We start from the raw sequence: 21,321 nt of genomic DNA on the forward strand, positions 1-21,321 counted from the left end.
GGTGTGTCTGTACAGGCTGGGACGTCCACACGGCTGTGTCTGAGGCCCTGTGTGGTGCAGGATGGGGCAGGGTGTGGGAAGGGAAGGGTGACGCCCGGCTGGAGGTCTGCAGGGCGGCCGAATGATTCACATCCGTGGTTAAGCAGGAGCTCCGCCCACCCGGGGCCACGTCAGGCCACTGACCACTGGACCGCCCGGCCGCCTCTGCCTTCCTGGGGAACTTTTCTCCGGGACCCCTTGCCTCTGCAGCTGGGCCGCTTCTCGGTCTCCCTCCCTTCCGCCAGCGGGGCTGGGTCTGGGGGCCTGGTCTTGTGACGGGCTGGAGACTGACTCCTGAGCTCGGGGGTTGAGGTCCTGGGAGACTGGCGCCCCGGGCCGCGTGGACGCAGCCTCCTCTGGCCAGCGCCTCCCCGCGCTCAGACTGGCCAGTTCTGTGCCGTCAGCCCTTGGCAGCCGCTAGCACGGCTCCACTTGGAAGCCTAAGGCATAATTTGCCAAAGCCCAGAGCTGCAAGTCGGTGATCTGGGTTTCGCATGGGACCGCCTGCTGACACACGGAATCCTCTCTGTGGGGGGCCCTGCCCTGGACCCCCAGCCTCTCAGCCCCCTCGCCCTGCCCCTCTGACCCTTGTAGAATCCCCGTTGAGAGCCGCTGCCCTCCCTCCCCTCCCCGAAGCTTGACCTCCTGTCCCCCACCCTGCCTGGTCTCCCGTGTCTGGGACCTTGGGGCTGTGTGTGGGACCAGGCCGGGGACGGCCGTTTCTGGCACAAGCCACACCCAGGTCAATGCTTTGACGAGCTCACTCACTCGCTGCTCTTTTTTATAAAAATGGAATTGGTACTGGGGCGCCTGGGGGGCTCAGTGGGTTAAGCGTCCCACTTCAGTTCAGCTCACGATCTCGCGGCTCATGAGTTCGAGCCCCGCCTCGGGCTCTGTGCTGACAGCTCGGAGCCTGGAGCCTCCTTCGGGTTCTGCCTCCCTCTCTCTCTGTTCCTCCCCCGCTCACGCTCTGTCTCTCTCTCAAAGATAAAGAAACGTTAAAAAAAGTAAAAAAAAAAAAGAACTTGGTTGACACATAAATGTGAAAAGTAAAGTAACAGAACGGCTGTGCCCCCACCATCCGGCGTGAGCTATAGGGTATCACGGGTGCAGTCTGAACCCCTGGGGTGACCCTCCCCGTGCCCACCCCCGCCAGGGTGACCACTTGTTTGAATTTAGAACCGGTCCCCGTTGGGCGTGTCTGTGGTCAACACACGTGGTCTCGTGTGGTCTCTCGTGGTCTCGTGTGGTCTCTCGTGGTCTCGTGCTGAAGACCAGCGGCATCACATCAGGTGTCCAAGGGGGCGGTGGCCGTCTGCTGCTTTTTGCTTTTCCACGCGACGGGATGGCTTTGAGACCTGTCCACGCAGGGTCCACGTAGCTTTAGTTCATTTATTCTGACCGCGGGCAAGGGCTCCTCCGTGTGGGCAGGCCGAGTTGCCTGCCTACCCGCGGGCCTGCTGCTGCCGGGGTTCCACGGAAGGTTCCTCTGTTACAGGCGCTTTTGGGAACATCCTCACGTGTCCCCATGCCCACGTGTGTGACCCCAGGCGGATCGTCTGGGCCGTGGGGATGCCCACACTCAGACCTCCCAAGTGGCCTTCCGGTTTCTTTTCCCACACTCTGGGCCTCTAGCAGCGTCTCTGGGCAGCCGCTTCCTGGGCCACTGTCTCGGGCCAACCTTTGCCCTGGTTCCCACAGTGCACCCGGTCAGCTCCCTCACCTTCTGCGGCCCGGCCCGCCAGCCTGCCCGACTGTTCCCGGCCGGGATCCCTCAGAGCCTTCTCTTTCTGCCCGTCGTGTGTGTTCTGGGTCCTTCTCTTCCTCCTTCAGACACCTCTGAGGTTGGTGGCCTCATCCCTTCTGTAGGAGGTTGAGTTGTGTCCCCTGAGGATTCACGTTCACCCAGAGCCTCAGAGAGTGACCTGACTTGGACATCGGTCTCTTCTGGGCGTCGTTGGTTGGGGATCTCGAGATGAAGTTCTGCTCCTGGTAGGGTGGCCCTAAACCCCACGGCTGGGGGTCCTTCCAAGAAGGGACATGGCACACAGGGGACGTTCACGGGGGGAGAAGGCCGCGTGAAGACGTAGGCAGAGATGAAGTAAGGTGACCACTCCGGGGGATGCCGGGACTGGGGCTGGAAGAGACTGGAAGGGTTTTCCCCACAGCCTCTGGAAGAAGTTCAGCCCGCCGATGCCTTAATTTTGGACTTCGGCCTCCAGAAGAAGAGAGAACGGGAGAGAACCGCTTTTGTTATTTTAAGCCCCTTTGTTTGTGGCGATTCGTTACGGGAACCTCACGTACCTTCCCGCTGGGCCGCTGTGGGTGGATGGGGGCTGTGTCTCTGCCCTCACGGGGGACGCCTCACAAGCGGGTGCCCCCTGGGATCTCGGGCGGGTTCCTCCGACGCTCCCTCCCCGCCCGTCTTTCTGTCCAGGCTCACGCACCCCTTCCTTGACCCGGGCCCAGTGAGCCCTCAGCCTCACGTGCAGGACTCCCAGCTGTATGCAGGGCCCCGTTGCCATCATTGTGGCCACACGGGCAAGAGGGAGAGAGCGTGCCTCTGTGGCAGGGACCCGGTCGAGGAAGACACTGCCAGAGCCTGGCTGACCGTGGGCAGGACCCTGGGCTCTCAGAGGCTCCCCTCGATAGTACTCCCTTTCCCATGCAATGACACCTCTTTTCCTTTGTTTCTGTCACGTCTCAGCCTGACCATCCACCCAGGTACTCAAGCAAGAAATCTGTGTCTCCTTGACCTCTGCACCACCCCCAACACCCTCTTGTCAACCCCCCCTCTCCTCAAATGGCCACCTCTTGGCCTGGACCTGGTCAGGCCTCGGTGACCCTCCTCATGGAACCCCTTCTCCACACGGAGGCTGCCCTGGTCCCGTCAGCATTCGGTGGCATTCGCTGAGACCCGGCCGTGTGCCCGGGCCTGGGCCAGAGGCTCCGTCCGTGTGATTATTCAGAACAGACCTGGTCATGATCCTCCTGCTATTAAGGAAACCTTGGTTCACTTCCCCCCACAGGCTAAACGGAACCCAAGTACGGTGGTCATGACCCTTCCCAGCCTGGCCCGGCCCCCTTTTCCAGGCCCTCTCTCCCGATTCCTCCCTCCACGCTCGGGGTGCCCTGGCCATCTGACGACCACGCTCTGGGACGGGCTGTGCACCTTCTCGTCTCTGAAGGTGTTCTCTCTCCATGGTAACTTTGACCCGGCCCATCAGTCTCCGTTAGCCTGCTGGCCTGGGGGGTTTCGGGGTCCTCCCCACCCACAGGGCTCCATGTTCTTACGGCACCTAGCTAGCAGGCTGTAAATACTGTGGACTTGAACTCGATAGGAGAAGCTTGGGACGATGGGCCAAAGAAAGAGTTTAAAATAGAAGTTTCCGCCTTCTTTTGCCTTGGCTGAAAAGTAGCTTTTCTCTTTGTTTGTCTTCTGGTGAAGACATTTATGGAGAATGCGATGTCTCCGGGGAGGAGGAGGAGGAGGAGGAGGAGGAGGAGGAGGAGGAGGAGGAAACCCATTCAACAGTAGGCACACGTGGCTGCCATATTGAATGCGGTAGATATAGAACATTTACATCATCGCAGAGCGTTCTGCTGGGCAGCGCCGGTCGGGAGAGTCCACGTGTTGGGTCTTTAATTTCGTTGTTCACCCGGTGAGCGTTTACTGGGTGCTTGCCAAGCAGGCAGAATGTAGGGCTCCCAGCGGTGAATGTAAGACACCAGCTCTTTGGGGGAGTTTTCAGTGTTCTGGGCAGAAGCTCCAACCCCGGGGCCCCGGGGGCAGACTCTACCGAGAACCTGGCCTCCAAACCCCTAGGCCCCCCCTTGCACCACACGGCCAGCCGGGGCCTCCTGTAGGAGCGGAGCACCGGCTCCGGCCGGGCTGCAGCCTGGGATGGCTGGCTGAGCGTGAGGCCCTTCTGGGCCGCTGCCCTCCCCCGTCTCCTCTCGTCTTGGTTCCCTTCCTCCCAAAGCAACAGGCCGGCCCAAGGGCAGAGAGTAGCCGGGTTGCATTTGCTCAGGAGCAGCCGAAAGTTAGCCGCACGATAAAAAGCGGGGAGAAGGTTCCGGAGAGGAATGCGGCTGGCCCCAGCCCGGAATCTGTGTTGCTCGGGGAGGCTGCCCGCTCTGCTGGCGGGTAAGGTAGCCGCGGGAGGGGGTCAGGATGGAACGCCTTTACTTGTAACTCAGGGAGGCAGACTCCAGTGGTGAGTCTGGGGATGAGCGGGAAATGAACGGAAAAGTCATTTTTTAGAGGGAGAGTTCCCTGGGAGCTCGGAGTCGATTATGGAGGCTTCGCAGGCATCCGTGCTGGGGGAGGGGGGTGAGCGGGGGCGGAAAGTGTGAGCCCAGAGCCTCAGAACGTGACCTTCCTTTCTGAGTGTCTCCTCTCCCCCCACCTCCTCACAGCCCCTCCTCAGAAGGGGCGCGGGGAACAAGGCCCAGTCGGTCCTTCCTGTCAGCCCCTTCTCGATGCTGCCCGCACCATCAGAATCATACTCCTGGCCCGGTGGCAGGCGTTCAGGGCACCCTGGGAGCGCCTCTTGCTTGGGCGTCCCCTCCCCAGCGGGTGCAGGGCGGTATCTTTAAAGACAGGCCTCACCCTGTACCAGGCCCCTCGCTGGTGATGGTGACATTGAAGAGAAGGTGGCTGGGAGCAGGCAGATGGCAGGTACACATCTATGGGTGGGGGAAGGGGGGTGAAGGACCGAGGCACCATCTTGAGAACCGTCTGGAAAGAGCTATTGTGCATTGGTGCCCACCCCAGGACGTGGGCTGGCAGGAGTGGGCTGGGACTTGCTGGCTGCTCCAGGCAGTTTCCCAAAGCTATGGCCCGGGGCGGGTGGGGGGGGGTTGGGGGGTCGGCCTCCCCCAGGTGGCAGGTGTCCAATCCGGGCAGTGCTGGGTTAAAGGAAGCCTGCCCCCTCACTGGCATCGCTCACCGCCTTTCGTATGCTTAGAATGTGGTGGCAGATTCTAACGCGGGGGGGGGGGGGGGGGGGGGGGCATCGGGTTTTATGTAACCACAGACGAGGATAATGGAGCCATGTGGGGAACCCACTTCGGGATGCAGGTCCGGCCTGGCCTCACCCCACCTCTGCGCCTGGCCTCTGAGCTGGCTCATGACTCATACGGGCCTCCTCGGAGCCGATCGGTGCTGCCAGGTTTTTGGTTTCAAATGATCCCCTGCTTGGGCCAGAATGCTCGGATTTTTAGGCACGGTGGTGGGGGGGACGGACGGACGTCGAGCCAAACTATGCCGGGGACAAACCCCAGGTCAGCTGTGCTTAGCAGCTGCACCAACTACGGCTGTGAAATCACAGCCCGTGCGCCCCGCGCCTGCAGGAGGCGGCCTGGATGGACGAGGTCGCCCCGTGTCCTGGCCTAGCCCGAATTTCCGCCAGCTGGCCTGTCTCGGGGAGGGGGGGGCCTTCCTGGGCCTGCTCGGCCCCAGCGGGAATTGGTGCCTGAGAGTCTCGTGTGGTATTAGAGGGGTTCTTCTTCATATCTTTTCTGCAGTTTCTAAATCCAGTGCGATGACCAAAGATTACATTTATAAGCAGAAAAAACAGTAAGGAGTATTTCTTCAAAATCAGAAAAGAGACTGAAGGAATAAACCCCAAAGCCCCCACGATTGCCACTGTTCTAACCCAAGGATTGTTAATGGTTGGTTGAACGTAATGCTTTAGAATGAAACGTAATGGCCGGAAAACGTTATACGGGGATGTTGGCTCTTGGGTTTATGGTGTCTGGGTGTGTTTCCTGGGGCTGTCGTAATAAACGGCCACAGACTCGGTGGCTCACGACCACAGAAGTGAGTTCTCTCCAGGTTGTGGACCTGGACGCCTGAGAGCAAGGTGAGGGCAGGGTTGCCAGATCCTTCTCTGGCCTCTTGCTGCTCCTGGGGGCTGCGGCCCCTCTGTTTGTGGCCGCACCCAGCCTTGAAAGCCACTGTCTGCAAATCTCTCCCGCCTCCCCCCCCCCCCCATATGATTAGGACCCAGCCTGATAATCCAGGCTAATCTCAAAATCCTGCACTTAATCCCTTCTGCAAAGACGCTCCAAATAAGGTCCCCTTTACAAGGATTAGGTTGTGATGTGTTTGGGGGCCACTGTTCAGCCTGTTGGACCCCCCCTTGGTTGAGACACTGCCCCCACCTTCCATCACCATGTGGGCCGCTTTTGGGGCTTTCCTCCAGGTTCTGCTTGGGGGGTGGGGTGAGGAGGTGCTTGCCCTTGGGCGTCCCCCGCCCCCAAGAAGACACCCTTGCGACATAGGGGACTGCGTTTGGGGTCTTGTCCCAGGCGGGAGGGGACGGGGGGGGGGGGGGGGGACCTTGACCGCGCCGTCTGGCAGGCGTGCCCGGACCGCCCATGGTAACACGGCTCACATGGCCATGTGGGACGGGATGGCAAGCTCAGAATAATGACAATGAGTGAAGGGGCTGGGGGACCAGGGCAAGCCGGAAAATGCGGTTTCGTCAATAGGGGGCGACGCTCTTCACACCAGCCCACGCGGCCACATGACCGTCTTTTCCAAGACAAGCGCGGAAATTGCAGATTCTCTGCAAAACTGCCCGAGTGGTGCGGCAGGGGCCCCAACGCGCGTCTTCTTTCGAGAGGGTCCGGCAGACAAAACCCGTGTCTGTCTGGGGCCAAGGGCCTTCGAGGGAAAGAAGCCTAAAGGGCAGAGGGGATGCCTCCATCTCCCCAGCCCCCCAGCCCTGACTCTGACCAGGTGCCCGTGGGGCCCTGAGGTTGCCAGGTGAGCGACCCCTCCCCGCCACCCCGGGCCCCAGGAGAAGAGCCCCCAGCCAGGCCCCGAGAAGGGGCTGAGTGTGGGGAGTCGCGCTGAGGAGCTCACTCCCTGGGGACAGCTGGGGACGCACTGACTCATGAGTGTGTGGGACCTTCCAGGAAGTCTCTCTTGCGCCACCCCCCTCCTCGCCCAGGCGGGAGGGAGGGCCGGCCGTCTCTGTCAGGACCCGGACATCCCGCTGGGCTCCTCGGGCAGGTGCTCCGGGGCCCTGCCGCCTCCTCCGGGGGTGGGGGTCGAGTCTGGGGTCGGGGGTGGGCTGCGGGGCCGCAGGCAGAGGCAGGCACGCGGGAGCGAGGCTTTTCGACCAAAGGAAACGGAGCATCTAGCATCGCGGGACGGGAAAATGAAAGACTTTGGAAGTCGCCAGGAATCTGACTGTGAGCTGGTTTCCAAGAGGCTAAGTTAAGCTTCTCCAAGTGGATATTAAAAAGGAGCAGCAGGCCTGGCAGAGGGGCTGGAGGGGGTGGAGAGAAGGCCGCCGGAAGCCGCTCGCACGCCGCACCTCTGGAGCCACCGGGCGCACAAAGCCCAGACGGCAGTCCGGTCCGGCCGGGACCCTGGGGCTGCGGGAGGCCCGCGGCCCACGTCCGGCCCCCGCCCCGCCTCTTCGCCTCTATTTCTCTGCCTCGGTCCCTTCTCCCTCCCGATTCAAAGAGACAATGCTAGTTCAGCTTGGAGCACAAACATATGATCAGCACATGGAAACGTGGTAATTTGGATGCATTCGTGATTGCAACAGATTGAAGAAATTAGACCAGACAAAGAGTGTTTTTGGAGGAGGAGGAGGAGGAGGAGGAGGAGGAGGAGAAGGAGGAGGCAGAAGGAGGGAGGGCGTCGGGGGTGAGAAGGGGAGGAAGCCTCTGGAAAGGGGGACGCCAGGACTCCCGCCTGCTGCTAAATATATCCGTAGTAATGGAGAGAGACCGGATCACAGGTAGGCCGCTCGCCGCCCCTCCCCTAACTCAGAGCTGGGTCGCTGCTTCGGGAAGTCAGCACCCAGGGGTCACTGGGATTCATTTCTGTGGACATATTTCTTTCCTTTTGGCTGTTCTGAGGTCGTGGGACGCGGTGTTCCCAGAGCCGAGCTTCACGAAGTCTGGCTTTTATTTCAAGCCCGCTCTGCTTCCCTGATCCTTCTCCCCCTCGGTTCCCAGCGTGCCACTTCTGCGTCCCGAGACGCCGGGCGCAGGGACGGGGACGTTGGCGCCGAGCTCCCCGGCAAAGGGTGGGGGGACCCGCGGCCAGTGCTCGGCTCTGGGTCGCTAGTTGGTTGGTTCGTCCCCCGTGTGGTTTGTGTTTTTGCTGCCAGCCAAAGTCCGTCTTCAAGGCCGCCGTGGTCTCCTCCTTGAAATAGCCTTTTGGTGCCTTCCCAGGAGCTGATTGCCGGGGTGGAGCTCCCGGGGCTCAGGGCAGACATGCAGACGTGTGTGTGTGTGTGTGTGTGTGTGTGTGTGCGCGCGCGCACACACACACGCGCACGCCCGCACACAGCTGACAGACCTGGTCCTGTTCCCTGGAAGCTTGGGGCATTAACCCAGGTGACTGGTGTCATTGGAGCCCCTACTCACCTGGGAACCCTGCAACGGGGTGGGGAGTGGCAGTCTTCCAGGGTCACTGAGGGACGCGTCAGGCCAGGAGGATGAGCAGACGTGGGCTCGGCTCAGATTCCTCAGCAGAGTCGCTGATGTCACGTCAGGGCACAGAGTGAGGGCAGATGGCTGCTGGTCCTGGGGCAGCGGGGCCTCGCGGGTCTGGACCACTCCCTGCTCCCCTTGTGGGTCCAGCCTTTCAAAGACGGGTCGTTTTCACTGGCGGTCCCCACGGAGCGGGCACAGAGCCGTCGGGGTGGCGTGAGAACCGATCCTGGAGAGAGGGGAGGCAGCCCACCTTGAGTCATCCGGTTAGGTGGCCCTCTGTCCGAGGTGAGGCTGCTCAGTCCCCCGGCCAGCCACGGCACGCCGTGACTGTGTCGGCGTCTGACCTCGTGACTAGCCCATCGTGGTGCTTGCCGCTTTCAGCGTGCCCCTCGAGTGTCCTGGGTACACTGCGCAGGTCTGGGGCCTTCTAGGGCTCCAGGTGGTCCCGGTGAGGCTCAGAATGTCACCGCACAGGTGCATAGCCTGCGTGCCACTGGGTGGGTTGGGGGGCTCCCCAAGAGGCCAGAGGAAAGGGTGGCCCGTCCCGAGGCTGCTCCTCGTCTGCTGCTCCAGGGGCTGATCTGATCCTGACGTGAGGTCAGGGCTGACGGGGCAGCCACTGGGGGGAAAGCTGCTGACCGGCGTGCCCACATGTGTGCATGCGTCTGTGCGTGTGCATATGTGTGCATGCACGCGTGTGTGCACTCGTGTGTGCGTGTGCGTGCACATGTACAAGGCTGGGGCCACCACGGGAGGAGGGGCAGCCGTGGAGACCTGCGGAAGGCAAGGTGTGAGCTGAGTGACACGGGCCAGCTGGGGTAGACAGGTGTGGAGCCAGACTTCCCCGCGCTCCCCTGGCAGGGGCTGCAGGGCACAGGGCGCCCTGAGCGGGACCCCTGCAGGCTTGCGATGGTCCTCACTTCACCAGCCTGGCTTGCGGGGCCTCAGGGCAGGGGGGGGGTGGTGGTGGGGCACCAGGTCCGGCCTTCATTTTACAGCCGGCCAAGCCACCGCCCACATGGGTGACACCAGGGGAGCGGAGAGCAGGGGGGGGAGACTCTTGGGAGGTGATAGCACTCTTGGAACCTTCCGGGCTGACCAGACCCCGGGAGGTTTTCATGAACTGAACAAAACTGCCTTTGCAAACGTTCAGCTCTGCACCTCGACGGCCGCACGAGGCACCGCTGCCCTCATCGGGCAGGTCTGCACCGCGAGGGACGACACGGGGACCTCCTCTCAGGGTGTGCCCGTGGAACAATCAGTACTATCGAGGACATCCTCTCAGGGCTGCGTTGTCCCTAAAATCGCTTACTTCTTTCAAAGCTCAGTTAGAAACTGGTTACAGATGGGGACGAAAGTGGAGACCCTCCTGCCTTTTCCCCGATGTGCTCCCCAGACGTGCTCAGATCTTGATCTTGGCCTCTAACGGTACCTTTAACTGGGGCCCCCTGTGCCTGCCGGGGCCTCAGTTTCCTAACCTGTCAGCTGAAAGAGTTGGGCCAGCGTGGCCGGAGGCAGCGCCCCACTGCCGATGGGGCCTCCGAGTCTGTTCTGGGGGGGCCCTGAACCCTCCTTCCTTCTCGCCGGACACGTCCCCGCGTCTTGCCGTTAGGCGGTTGTGACAGCTGTCTCAGTCCACACCGGGCAGAGGCGCCTGCCTGGCCCAGCGCCCCACCCGGGCCTTCCAGACAGGGCTCCTCCGCTCATACCCGGGGGCTGGTGGTTAAGGTGGGCCTTCGGCCACTGCCCGGTTCTGTCCAGGAGGGGTCGCTGGGGAAGGGGAGGGGCTTGGGGCAGGTGCGGACAGCCGCGGGACCCTCACGTCTGCTCGCTCCCTCTCCCGGCCCCGCTGGGCCCCTGCCCGGTGTGTGAGTCCGGGGCCCGGGGTCCTCCTCAGTGGGGGGGTGGGGGGGCACCCCCGGCCCCCTCAGGGGCTGCCTGCTCCCCCACCCCCACCCCCACCCCGAGAAGATGCCGGAGGGCTTGTCAGCAGGGCAGGGATGAGTCACGGAGCAGTGACTGGCCGCTGAGACACAGAAGGCCGCGCCTTCCAGCCAAGGGTCGGGTTTTTTCCCTTGTTCTGGATCGGCTTTGTGGCTTTTACAAATTAAGCAGTTTTATCTCATTCCAAGTGCTTGTATTTCAGCAGGGAGAGAATCTCCAAGAAGGGAACTTTCCACTGGGGAGCTGTTACTGAGCTCAGCTGGGCCCCGGGGAGGGTGGGAACGGGCCTCGCGGGTGACTTGCAGGCGGGGAACGTGGAAGTCCCTCTGCTCTGTCGTGGACGTCGGTGTGGGGGTCCTGGGAGGGCCAGCTGCCCTGTCACGTCTGCCCCTGCCTGGGCGTCTGCCCGACGCATGGAGGTACACGGCGCTTGCCTGGGGAGAGGGGACTGGTGGTCTGCTCTTCTCAGGGGTGTCCGCTGTCATGGGGGCGTGGGGGCAGGGAGCTGGACACCCACACCCATAGGGACAGTGCCTGTGTTCTCACCCGTCCCTGCTTGTGTCTGAGTCCCCGGGCACCTCTCACCCCTGTCCTGGACGGACACTGCGGTTCACAAGCTGCCTGGACCTGCCTGGCCCTCTCCGGCTTGGTTTTCCTCATCTCCCAGAGGAGAGGCATGGCCGGGCGCCCTCCTGGCCCTCCTCCTCTTCTGGCTCTGAGTGGCGAGGGACTTGGTCCTCCGAGTAGTTTCTCAGGGCTGCTGAAACCAAGTGCCGCAGACTGGGTGGCTTAAAACAACAGCCGGCCACGGTCTCAAAGTTCTGGAGGCAGGAAGTACAAACTCAAGGTGTGGGCAGGGCTGGCTCCTTCCGGATGCCCTGAGGGAGGAGCTGGTCTCCCCGCACCTCCCCGCCCTGCCACCGGGAAGCAGGCTGCCATCCATCTTCCGCTTCTAGAAGGATCATCGAGTCTCTGCCTGTTGTCACAGCCTTCCGTGTCCCCAATCTCTCCTCTTAGGAGGACACCCATCACTGGACTGGGGGCCCCCAGGGGCCCTGTGCTAGACTCTGAGCTGGTTTATTTATTTATGTTTTTAAGTTTATTTATTTTGAGAGAGTGAGGGTGAGCGAGTGTGCACAAGCGGGGAAGGGCTCAGAGAGAGAGAGAGAGAGAGAGAGAGAGAGGGAATCCCAAGCAGTTTCGGTGATGTCAATGGGGAGCCTGATGCAGGGCTCGATCCCACAAACCATGAGATCATGACCCGAGCCCAGACCCGCTTTCAGACATTTGGGGTACATACCCAGAAACACGGTTGCTCGATCATATGGAAATTCTGTGTTTAATTTTTGTGGGGACCTCCACACTGCTTTCCCAGCGGCTGCACTATTTCATTTACCCACCAGCAGGGCACAAGGGTGCTGCTTCCCTACAGCCTCACCGACACATGTTATTTAATTCATTTATTTATGTGGACGGCAGCCGTCCTGAGGGGTGCGAATCGGTGTCTCTCTGTGGCTCTGATGTACATTTCCCTAATGCTCGGTGACACCAAGCACCTTCTCCTGGGCTTGTTGGTGTCTGTCTTTGGAGGAATGTTTCTTCAAGTCCTTTGCCGAGTCTTTTATTGTTTTGTTGTTGTTGTTGTTGTTGTTATTGGTTGTAGGAGTTCTTTATATATACTGGATATTAGTCCCTTGTCTGATATGTGACTTGCAAATACTTTGTCTCATTCTGCAAGTTGCCTTCTCATGCTGTTGTTGGTGTTCCTCGGTGCACAGAAGTTCTTCATTTTGACAAAACCCAATTTTACTGTTCTTTTCTTTTGTTGCCTGTATTTTTGCTGTCATACTCGTTGTCACAAAACTTTTCCCCGGTGTATTTTCCTAAGAGTTGTACAGTTTTGGCTCTGGCGTTTAGGACTTTGATCCATTAAAAAAAAAATATTTACTTTGAGAGAGAAAGAGGAGAGAGAGAGAGAGAGCGAGCGAACGAGCATGGAAGGGGCAGAAGGAGAGGGAGAGAGAGAATCCCCAGCAGGCTCTGCACCGTCAGCACAGAGTCTGATGTGGGGCTCAATCTCATGAACCGTGAGATCGTGACCTGAGCCCAAATCAAGCATCAGATGCCTAACCAACTGAGCCACCCAGGGCCCCGGCCTTTGATCCATTTTGAGTTAATTTCTGCACATGGTGTGAGGTAAGGCTCCTGATTCACTTTTTCTTTCCTCACACCCAGGCTGGCTCCTCTGGGAGGCAGGAAATGGGGAAATCCTGGGCTGGGCCAGGCCTTAAATTGCACCCCCACCCCTGCCCCAGGCCAGCCAGGGAGCCCCAACTCTGGCCCAGAACACAGCTGGACACGTGCCACGCCCAGGGCAGCCCAGGCCGGGCCCTTCTGGGCTGACGACGGAGGCCAGCCTGGGACGTTCTGGGTTCCGCCGTGTCGACGTACCCCCTGTTCTGTCTGGTCCCCCTGCCCGGCCTGCATGTGACCCTGGCTGTCTGTGTGTCAGTGTGGGGCTCACTGTCCGTTAGCCTGTCCCCGTGCTCCTTCTCAGGAAGCCTCTTCCAGCCACGCTCTTCTGCTTGCCTTCTGCCGTCCGAGCTTCTCTCTCCTGGTCTGAGTTGGTCATCTGATCCGGACAGAAACTTTTGTGCTGAGGTTGCCACTCGAACCCCTTTGCCCAAAGGCCCTCCAGCCCCAGGCACGCCTTCACCAGCCACAACGAGGATTCCGCTGACAGGGGCAGTTGTGGATTCATTCAGGCTGCGCATGTGACCGGGCGGCAGGCAGGGTGGGACCTGACGGAGAAACTGGGGAGATTTCCTTCTGACAAGCGGCCTGAACTTGGAGAACGGTCTTGGCCACAGCCTGAACTCTGGACAGACAGCAATGTGGATTTCAGCTCCTGGTGGAGAAGGCTTCTGTCTTTAGACCTTCGGATGCTCCTCCCCCCTCCTTTTTTTTTTTTTTTTTTTTAATAAATGAGGAAACTCTGACTTGAGCAAAGCTGAACAAACAAAGCAACACACCCCTAGGAAATGAGCGAAGAGGCACCAGCTCTGAAACTTTGCTGTAGAAAACTACATGCTTTGGGGCTGGGTGCATCTGCGGGAGAGGACGGGTGTGATGGGGCTGCAGGGCTCGGGTGGCAGGGACCCGCACGCCCAGCCCAGCATGTCATTTCTCCCCGCCTTCCCCCCCCCCCCCGCCAACCGGTGTCAGCTACCTGTGTTGCTTCTCCTGCTTTGAGTTTACCTCTTGTCACTCCGTCGCCGGGATCCTGTGCGCAGGACCGTTAACGCTCAGCTCGTTCCAACGCACTTTTTGGTATTTACTCAGGTCCTGCAGTGGGCAGGCGCTTGCCTAGGTTCTTGGCCGCTGGCGAGGCACCAGGGGGATACGGCCCTTGCTTCCCTGGGGCTCCGTCCGAACTAGATGTCAAGCAGTTAGCCAATAAAGCACATCGATGCGTGAGTTGGGATGAGGGCTGAAAGAAGCCTAGGACAGGTGATGCAATCATCACCAGGTGTGCATGGCCGTGTGTGTCGGGGAATCAGTGGATGTCCTCCCCGAGGAGGTGACACGGAGCTGAAATTTGTATGATGCGGGGGGGGGGGGGGGGCCCGACCAGGCCAGCCTCCAAAGGAAGAGCTTCCAGGCAGAGAAGCACAGCAAATGCAAAGGCCCTGAGGTCGGGTCGTCATGAAGGTGCGCGTGGCCAAAGTGTCATCGGAAGAGGGAGCGGCCAGGGGCGGGGGGGTGGGGTGTGCTGGGTTGTGCCGGGGAGGCATGCTGGGTGCCCCGTGGAGGGAGCCACAGGCCCTGAATGCCTGGCGGCTGCTAGGAGTCACCTGTGGTGGGCAGGGAAGGGAAGCGGGGAGGCCCGGAGGGGAGGAGGGCACCGAGGCTGCTCTTTGCAGCGGGAGAAGGCAGCCCTCTGATTGCTGGGCAGAGCCGGGCGGTTGAAGAGGCAGAAGATGCACTTACCCGGGGCCCAGAGGGCACCCCCGAGGGGGTAGCCTCAAGAGGACATGCGGCGTGGGGGAAGCCTCTTGTTCTTCGTGTCCCACAAGGCCCCGGGTCTCCGGGCAGAGGGGGCGGGAGCTCTGGTGCGACCCCACGTGCCTGCCAGGGACTGATACCGCCTCCTGCTGGTGTGGACGGACCTGCTGCTTCTCCAGCTGCCGTGTTTCTGCTCCCGTGGCGGGGGCTGGGGAGGGAGACAAAGATTCAAGACGCCGTCTGCTAGGACAGCGGGCAGTGGGTGCCTGTGCACCCCGGCCCACACAGGGGACGTTCAGGTCAAGCCTTGCTCGCTGCTCAGTGTGTCCCTTGGCCATCCGCAGGATCGCCAGTGGGGGCAGCACAGGTGTGAGTGTGGAGCGCAGAAGGCTCACCCGGGGCCCAAGACCCTGCCTTTCCGTGGCTTCGCTTCGCTTCGGGCCCGGGCCCCGCTCTGGCCCTGCTTCCGGTGCCGTTCACGCGGGCGGCCGTCCGTGTGCCTTTGCCCCCCGCTGTCCGCCCTTGCCAGGTGCCCTCTCCAGGTGGCATTTCGCTTCAAGGATGCAGGGCTCTCGGCCATGGCGCTGCTGACAGGTCATGGGGCATTGTTATCTGATAGTAACCACAGAACGATGGCTTTGGAAGGGCTGACTTCGTCACGCTTCCAAGCCCCAGGATCTTCAGTGTGTGCCCATCCCGATGACGCCATGTCCAGGGCGGAGGGATGGGGCCAGGGGCTTACGAGCCACCCAGAGAGGGTGGGCTTGGGCCGTGCCTCTGTGATGTGTGTTTAAGGGTAGGGGACCTACACCGGGGAGCGCCTGCCCCAGCTTGCACCTCTCTGGCGAGGAGTGGTCAGGGGGCCTGGGTTCTGGAAACATGCATCGTCCATGCATCAGTGTCACCCCCCCTTCCCCCCCCCAACCCCCGCCACCATTGCTGCAGTGATGCGACCCCGGGGGAGCCTGGGGAAGGAGGAGGCCGTGAACCCCAGAAGGGAGAGGGATTGGGCTGCAGAAGGCCTTTCCTCCAGGAGGTGGCGCTGCAGGCCCTGGAGAGCCAGCCCCTGCCCGGCTCCCATTCTGCCCCCCCCCCCCCCCCCCCCCCCCCCCGTGTTACTTCCACTTCCCGTGGCTGCTGGCTGGGGTGCGTGCGGGAAGTGACGGGTGGAGAGAGCAGGAAACGCCCAAGGATGGGAAGATACCCCTCCGGCACCGCGGCAGGAGAGAGGGCTCCCTCCTCAACTGGCTTTGACCGCCTGCTTCCCTCTCCTTCTTTTCCCCTAGTTTCGGTTGATATGTCTCTGTCTCTTTTAAGTCTTTCCGTCTTCTCCCTATGAAAAACTTCCAACGCACAGGAGGGATTGAAGAATTCGAGCGCCAACACCCGTATGCCCGCCACCGAGATGCTGCACGTTTTGCCCTGTTGGCTTCGACACCTGTCTGTCCCTCCCTCTGCCGACAGTCCCCGTGACTTGGGGGATCAGATTAAGTTGCAGATATCCATACACATCGCCCTGCAAACACTCCGGCTTGCATTTCACCAGCGAGAGGCCAGTATTCGTTTATGGCTCTTTTTCTTTCTTGGCGGTAAAATTGATGTGCCGTGAAACGCCCAGATCTTGGGACGTGCGCTTGCCCTGTGTATCCTAACTCCTATCAGAATTGAGAACATCACCATCGGTGCTCCCGGCCAGTCAGTCTCTGCCTCCACCGGCCTAGGGGCAACCAAAATTCTGGGTCTTTCCTCACACTACAGATTAGTTTTGCCGGTTTGCGTGTCTTTTAGCTCTCTCCGTGTTTCTGCGAACACCGGTGGTTTGTCCCATGATTACTGAGTGGTGTTCATTTCATGTCTCCAGTGTAAGGCGCTTACGAATAAAGCTTTGAGCATTCTTTTTTTTTTTTTTTTGAAAGATTAAAAATAATTTTTTTTAAAGTAATCTCTCTGTTCCACGTGGGGCTTGAACTCACGGCCCCGAGATCAAGAGTCATACGCTTCACCAACTGAGCCAGACGGCATCCCTGCTATGAGCATTCTTGTACGTGGTGTGTGTGTGTGTGTGTGTGTGTGTGTGTGTGTGTGTGTGCGTGTGCACATGCTTCCATTTCTCTTATGTGACTACCAAGAGGTAGAATTGTTGGGCCAGAGGATAGGTAGGTATGCGTGTGTTTAGTTTTGTAAGAAACTGCCAGATCTTTTCCCCAAGTGGCTGTACCATTTTGCTTGCCCACCAGCCATGCAGGAGAGTTCTGGTCGCTCCGTGTCCTCGCCAACATTTGGTGCTGTCACTGGTGGTTCCGTTCTCCTGGTGGGTGTCTCATGGTATCTCCTAATGGCTTCAACTCGCATTTGCCCGGTGACTAATGCCGTTAAGCGCATTTTCCTGTGCTCATCTACTTTTCCTTTGGGAAGGGTCTTTTCAGATCTGCTGCCCACTTTAAAAGTGGGTTGCTTGGCTTTTATTCTTTCCGGATGCCGGTCTTTGGTCAGCTGCGTGGATTGTAAATATTCCGCCTACCCCCCCCCCCCCCCCCCACTCTGTGGCTTGCCTGTTCGTTTTCTTAATGATATCTTTTGAGGAGCAGAAGTTTAAATTTTAATTTTGATGAGATCTACCTTAATAAATTTCTTTCTGTGTGGTTACCTCTTCCTGTGTTCTTTATAAGAAAGCTTTGCCTGCTCCCACGTGGCAAAGATATTTTCAGTGTTTTCTTCTAGAAGCTTTATAGTTATAGCTTTTATGTTAGGTTTAGAAATCATGTTGAATTAAGTTTTGCTTATGGTATGTGATGGAGAGCACCGAGGTTCGTTATGTTGGATTTTGCTTGCTGGTTTTTTTTTCTGTAGCACTATTTGTTGAAAGGACATTCTTTTTTTAAATTTCTTTTTGATGTTTATTTATTTTTAAAAATCTTAAAAAAAAATTTTTTTTTAATGTTTATTTACTCTTGAGACAGAGACAGAGCATGAGCAGGGGGAAGGGCAGAGAGAGAGAGGGAGACACAGAATCCCAAGCAGGCTCCAGGCTCTGAGCTGTCAGGACAGAGCCCAATGCAGGGGCTTGAATTCACCGACTGTGAGATCATGACCTGAGCTGAAGTCGGACGCCTTTCCAACCGAGCCACCCAGCTGCCCCGATGTTTATTTATTTTTGAGAGAGAGGGAGAGAGTGTGAGTGGGGGAGAGGCAGGGCGAGAGGGAGACACAGAATCTCAAGCAGGTTCCAGGCTCTGAGCCATCAGCACAGAGCCCGATGCAGGGCTCGAACTCACGAACTGTGAGATCATGACCCGAGCCAAAGTTGGACGCTTAACTGACTGAGCCACTCAGGTGCCCTGGTGTTATCTCTTTCTTTTTTTTTTTTAATTTTTTTTTTAACGTTTATTTATTTTTGAGACAGAGAGAGACAGAGCATGAACGGGAGGGGCAGAGAGAGAGGGAGACACAGAATCTGAAACAGGCTCCAGGCTCCGAGCTGTCAGCACAGAGCCCGATGTGGGGCTCGACATCACACACCGTGAGATCATGACCTGAGCCGAAGTCGGACGCTCAACCGACCGAGCCACCCAGGCGCCCCTGGTGTTAACTCTTTCTTAAGTGTTTGGTAGAAGTCAACAAGGAGGCCATCTGTCCCTAGAGTTTTCTTCTTGGAAAGTTTTTTTTTTTTTTTTTAAATTACAAATGAAGTACTTGTGTCAAATATGTTGAACACATTTAATATTTAATCAACCATATTGCATATATTTAATATATAGAGAGTTATTCAAAGTTTTTACTTCCTCTGGTGTTAATTTTGGTAAGTTGTATTTTGAAGGAATGTGTCCATTTCACGGAAGTTGTTGAACTGATTCGTATAAAGTTGTTCATAATGTTCCTTTATTACCATTTTAATGTCTGTAGGATCTTAGGGATAACCCTTCTTTCCTAATATCTTTCCTAATTTATGCTCTCCGTCTCTCTCATCAGTCTGCCTATGAGTTTATTGATCCGTAGATCTTTTTAAAGAACGAACTTTTGCCGTATTTTTTTTTTTTTCTGTTTTCTATTTCCTTTATTTCTGTCCTTATCTTCATTGCTTCCTCCCTTCTACTTTGGTGTATTCGTCAGGGCCCAGGCAGGAAACAGAAAACCACACCACACCAGTAATTTGAACAGCAAAATGTAATACAAAGAATCATCAACAGGCAAAAGCTGACTAACGACAAAGAGGGTAAAAAAAAGATTCTGAGGAACGTAGAGCTGCCCGTAGAGAAGGAGCTGCTTTAGGGGGAAACACAGAGGGAAGCCTGTGACATTGGGTTTGGCAACAGTTGCTCGGAAGGGACACCAAAAGCACAGGCCACCGAAGAAAAAAGTAGATAAATTGTGTTGCACCAAAATCGAAAACTTGTGTGTGCTAAGGGAAGCCCTCTTCCGAGTGCAAAGGCAATCCCCAAATTTTGGAGAAATAGTCGCAAACCATCTATCCATAAGGGATTACTATTTAGAATATATAAAGAACTCCTACGATGCAACAGCAAAGAACCCAAACAACCCAATGAAAAAACTGACAGAGGACTGGACGTTTTTCCAGATAGACATTTCCCCAGAGAAGACAGACCAGATGCCCGGGGGTGGGGGTGGGGGCTCAGTCGGTCAGCGTCTGACTCTGGGTTTCGGCTGGGTCGTGATCTCACGGTTGGTGAGTCTGAGCCCTGCATCAGGCTCTGTGCTGACAGCGCGGAGCCTGCTTGGGATTCTCTCTCTCCTCTCTCTCTGCCCCTCCCCTGCTCTCTCTGTCTCTGAAGATGAATAAATAAACTTCAAAAGAAGAAGAAGAAGACGCAGAGACGCCAACAAGCCCGGGAAAAGACGCTCAGCATCACTAATCGTTGGAACGATGCAAATCCAAACCGCAGTGAGATACCACCTCATACTCAGGAGGATGGCGACCCTCTGGACGGCAGAGACGAACGCACGCACGTTGGGGACGATGTGGAGACACCGGAGCCCTCGGGCACCGTCGGCGGGAAGGCAAGGCGGTGCAGCCGCTGTGAAAAGCAGTATGGAGGTTCCTCAAGACGTTGAACACAGAATTCTGACGTGAATCCGGCAAACCGACTTCTGGTCGTGTGCCCCGAAGGACCGCGAGCAGGGTCTGGGGCAGATGTGCGTACACGTTCACAGAAGGCGGTGGTTGCTGGGGGCTGGGGTTAGTGTTTGAGGGGTACAGGGTTTCAGTTTGAGAAGACGGAAAGTTCCAGAGATGGCTGATGTTGATGGCTGCACGGCCGGGTGGATGTACTTAAGGCCGCCGAAACGGGTGCCTAGATTTGTGAACACGGTGACTTCTGTGAGAGCCATGGCTGTTTCACTGCACGCACGAAAGGAAGGACTGAGCCTCTGGGGCTGCGGGAAGGTACCTGGGAAGGAATGAAGAACTGGGGCACCGGCCCCGCCTGCCTCACTGGGTCTGGGGTCCAGGCCTTGCTGGAGAGCGTGTGGCGGCCTCCGAAACCCCGGGGCCTCCTGGCGGCAAAACGCTCTTCCCAGAGGGTGTCGACTGGCTGGCAGAGAAACTTCTGGAGGGTGTGGGCAGGCTGGAGCTGGCCCACGAGAAGTTTTCCGGGGGGGCTGGCGCACAGGAAGGGGCCTCTGGGTGCCAGGGGAAGCCTGCGAAGAGGGAGCACCGTGCCGCTCAGGCGCACGGGGGCCAGGAAGGGAAGCCTCCCCCTCCTCTCCCCTCCAGCATCGTGTGTGTGTCCGTGTGCGTGCAGAGGAAATGATTCACACCCAAGTGCAAAGGTGGGGGTCAGAGCAGGCAGCCCAAGGGTTCGAGGAGCCCGGAGGAGGAAACGGGGGCGGGGGTGGGGACAGGAGATGCGGCGGGTCCTGGAGAGCCGCCTTCCGCACCCCTAGGAGGCCTGGTGGGGGAGGTTTCTGCGAGCCCGGGACGAGCCTCGGGCACGTTTCTGAAGTTCAGTCTTGTTCCATGAAGCCCGGGATCCTTTGACATGAAAGGAAGGAAAAGGACTTCCCCTTGGGGGTGTGTGTGCGCGTGTGTGTGTGCGCGCGTGTGTGCGCGCGCACATGTGAACACAGCTCTCGTTTCCCGTTTTTCTATCTTCCTGACCCCCATGCTGCGCATGGAGGGGCGTGTGCACATGCATTTGCACACACACACACACACACACACAGGCAGGGGCCGGCAGTCCTACAGATTGTACCTAGGCTTGGCAGGAAACCGGACTCTGGGAAACTTCAGGCCCCACCTTTGGCACAAAACTATGCTTTTTGTTGTGTGCGTTCAAGGGAACAGAAGGGGGGGGGTGGGGGCGGGACAGTTGACGTGCAGGAGGGCAAAGTTTGCCCCAAGTGCCAGTGCAACTGAGGGCCCGTTTTGGCGGCTTGTGTCCCAAGCTTGCGGAGACGGGGGTACGGGAGACACATCTGTGCCCGGGGAGGCTCGCGGGTCGGGCCGGCCCTTCTGGCGCTCTGGGCCAGGATCGCGGGGTTAGCACAGGAAGGAGCCTTGGCCAGCATCCCGCCCAGTGGCTCCCCAAAGTGGTGACTGCAGGCGGCTGATTCAGTTGTCTGGGCAACGTGTGAAAATACAGGGTCCGGGCCTCCCCTCTGAACCCCTAGGTCAGATGAGGTGCTGAGTGTGCGGAGGGAAAGGGGGCCCCGCGGCGAGCGCCCTGTGACCGTGGGGCGTGGGAAGATCTGCACATACTCCCAGACCGAAGCTCGGGGCGACCAGCCGTGCGGCCTTGCCGATGAGACAAAATAGCGGATGCAGCCTCTGGCTGCCCTCGGGTGGGGACGTTGGCCAGCGGGCCATCCTCGCTCAGGTCCTGGACGGGTCTGGAGGCCGTCGTGACAAGC

At 58.6% G+C, this 21,321-nt stretch overlaps 1 protein-coding gene and 1 long non-coding RNA gene across 4 annotated transcripts in view; one reads left to right on the plus strand and one right to left on the minus strand.

Annotated features, from left to right (window-relative positions):
• Positions 1-21,321, plus strand: part of SEPTIN9 (septin 9) — a 148,185-nt gene that overhangs the window by 18,089 nt on the left and 108,775 nt on the right. The window contains exon 1 of one of the 3 annotated variants that reach the window (XM_027052329.2): positions 7,157-7,802. The exons of the other annotated variants lie outside the window; for them this stretch is intronic. Coding sequence (XP_026908130.1) covers positions 7,781-7,802 — 22 coding nt within the window. The 5' untranslated portion in view covers positions 7,157-7,780. Of the gene's footprint in view, positions 1-7,156; positions 7,803-21,321 lie in introns of those variants that run through there. 3 annotated transcript variants of the gene reach the window in all.
• LOC128313385 (uncharacterized) lies at positions 7,648-10,870 on the minus strand. Its single transcript, XR_008294025.1, has 2 exons — positions 9,984-10,870; positions 7,648-8,731 (listed from the first exon to the last, which is right to left on the minus strand). It is a non-coding gene; the product is annotated as an uncharacterized LOC128313385 (long non-coding RNA).

Source organism: Acinonyx jubatus, chromosome E1, assembly GCF_027475565.1.
Source record: "Acinonyx jubatus isolate Ajub_Pintada_27869175 chromosome E1, VMU_Ajub_asm_v1.0, whole genome shotgun sequence".
Taxonomy (NCBI): Eukaryota; Metazoa; Chordata; class Mammalia; order Carnivora; family Felidae; genus Acinonyx; species Acinonyx jubatus.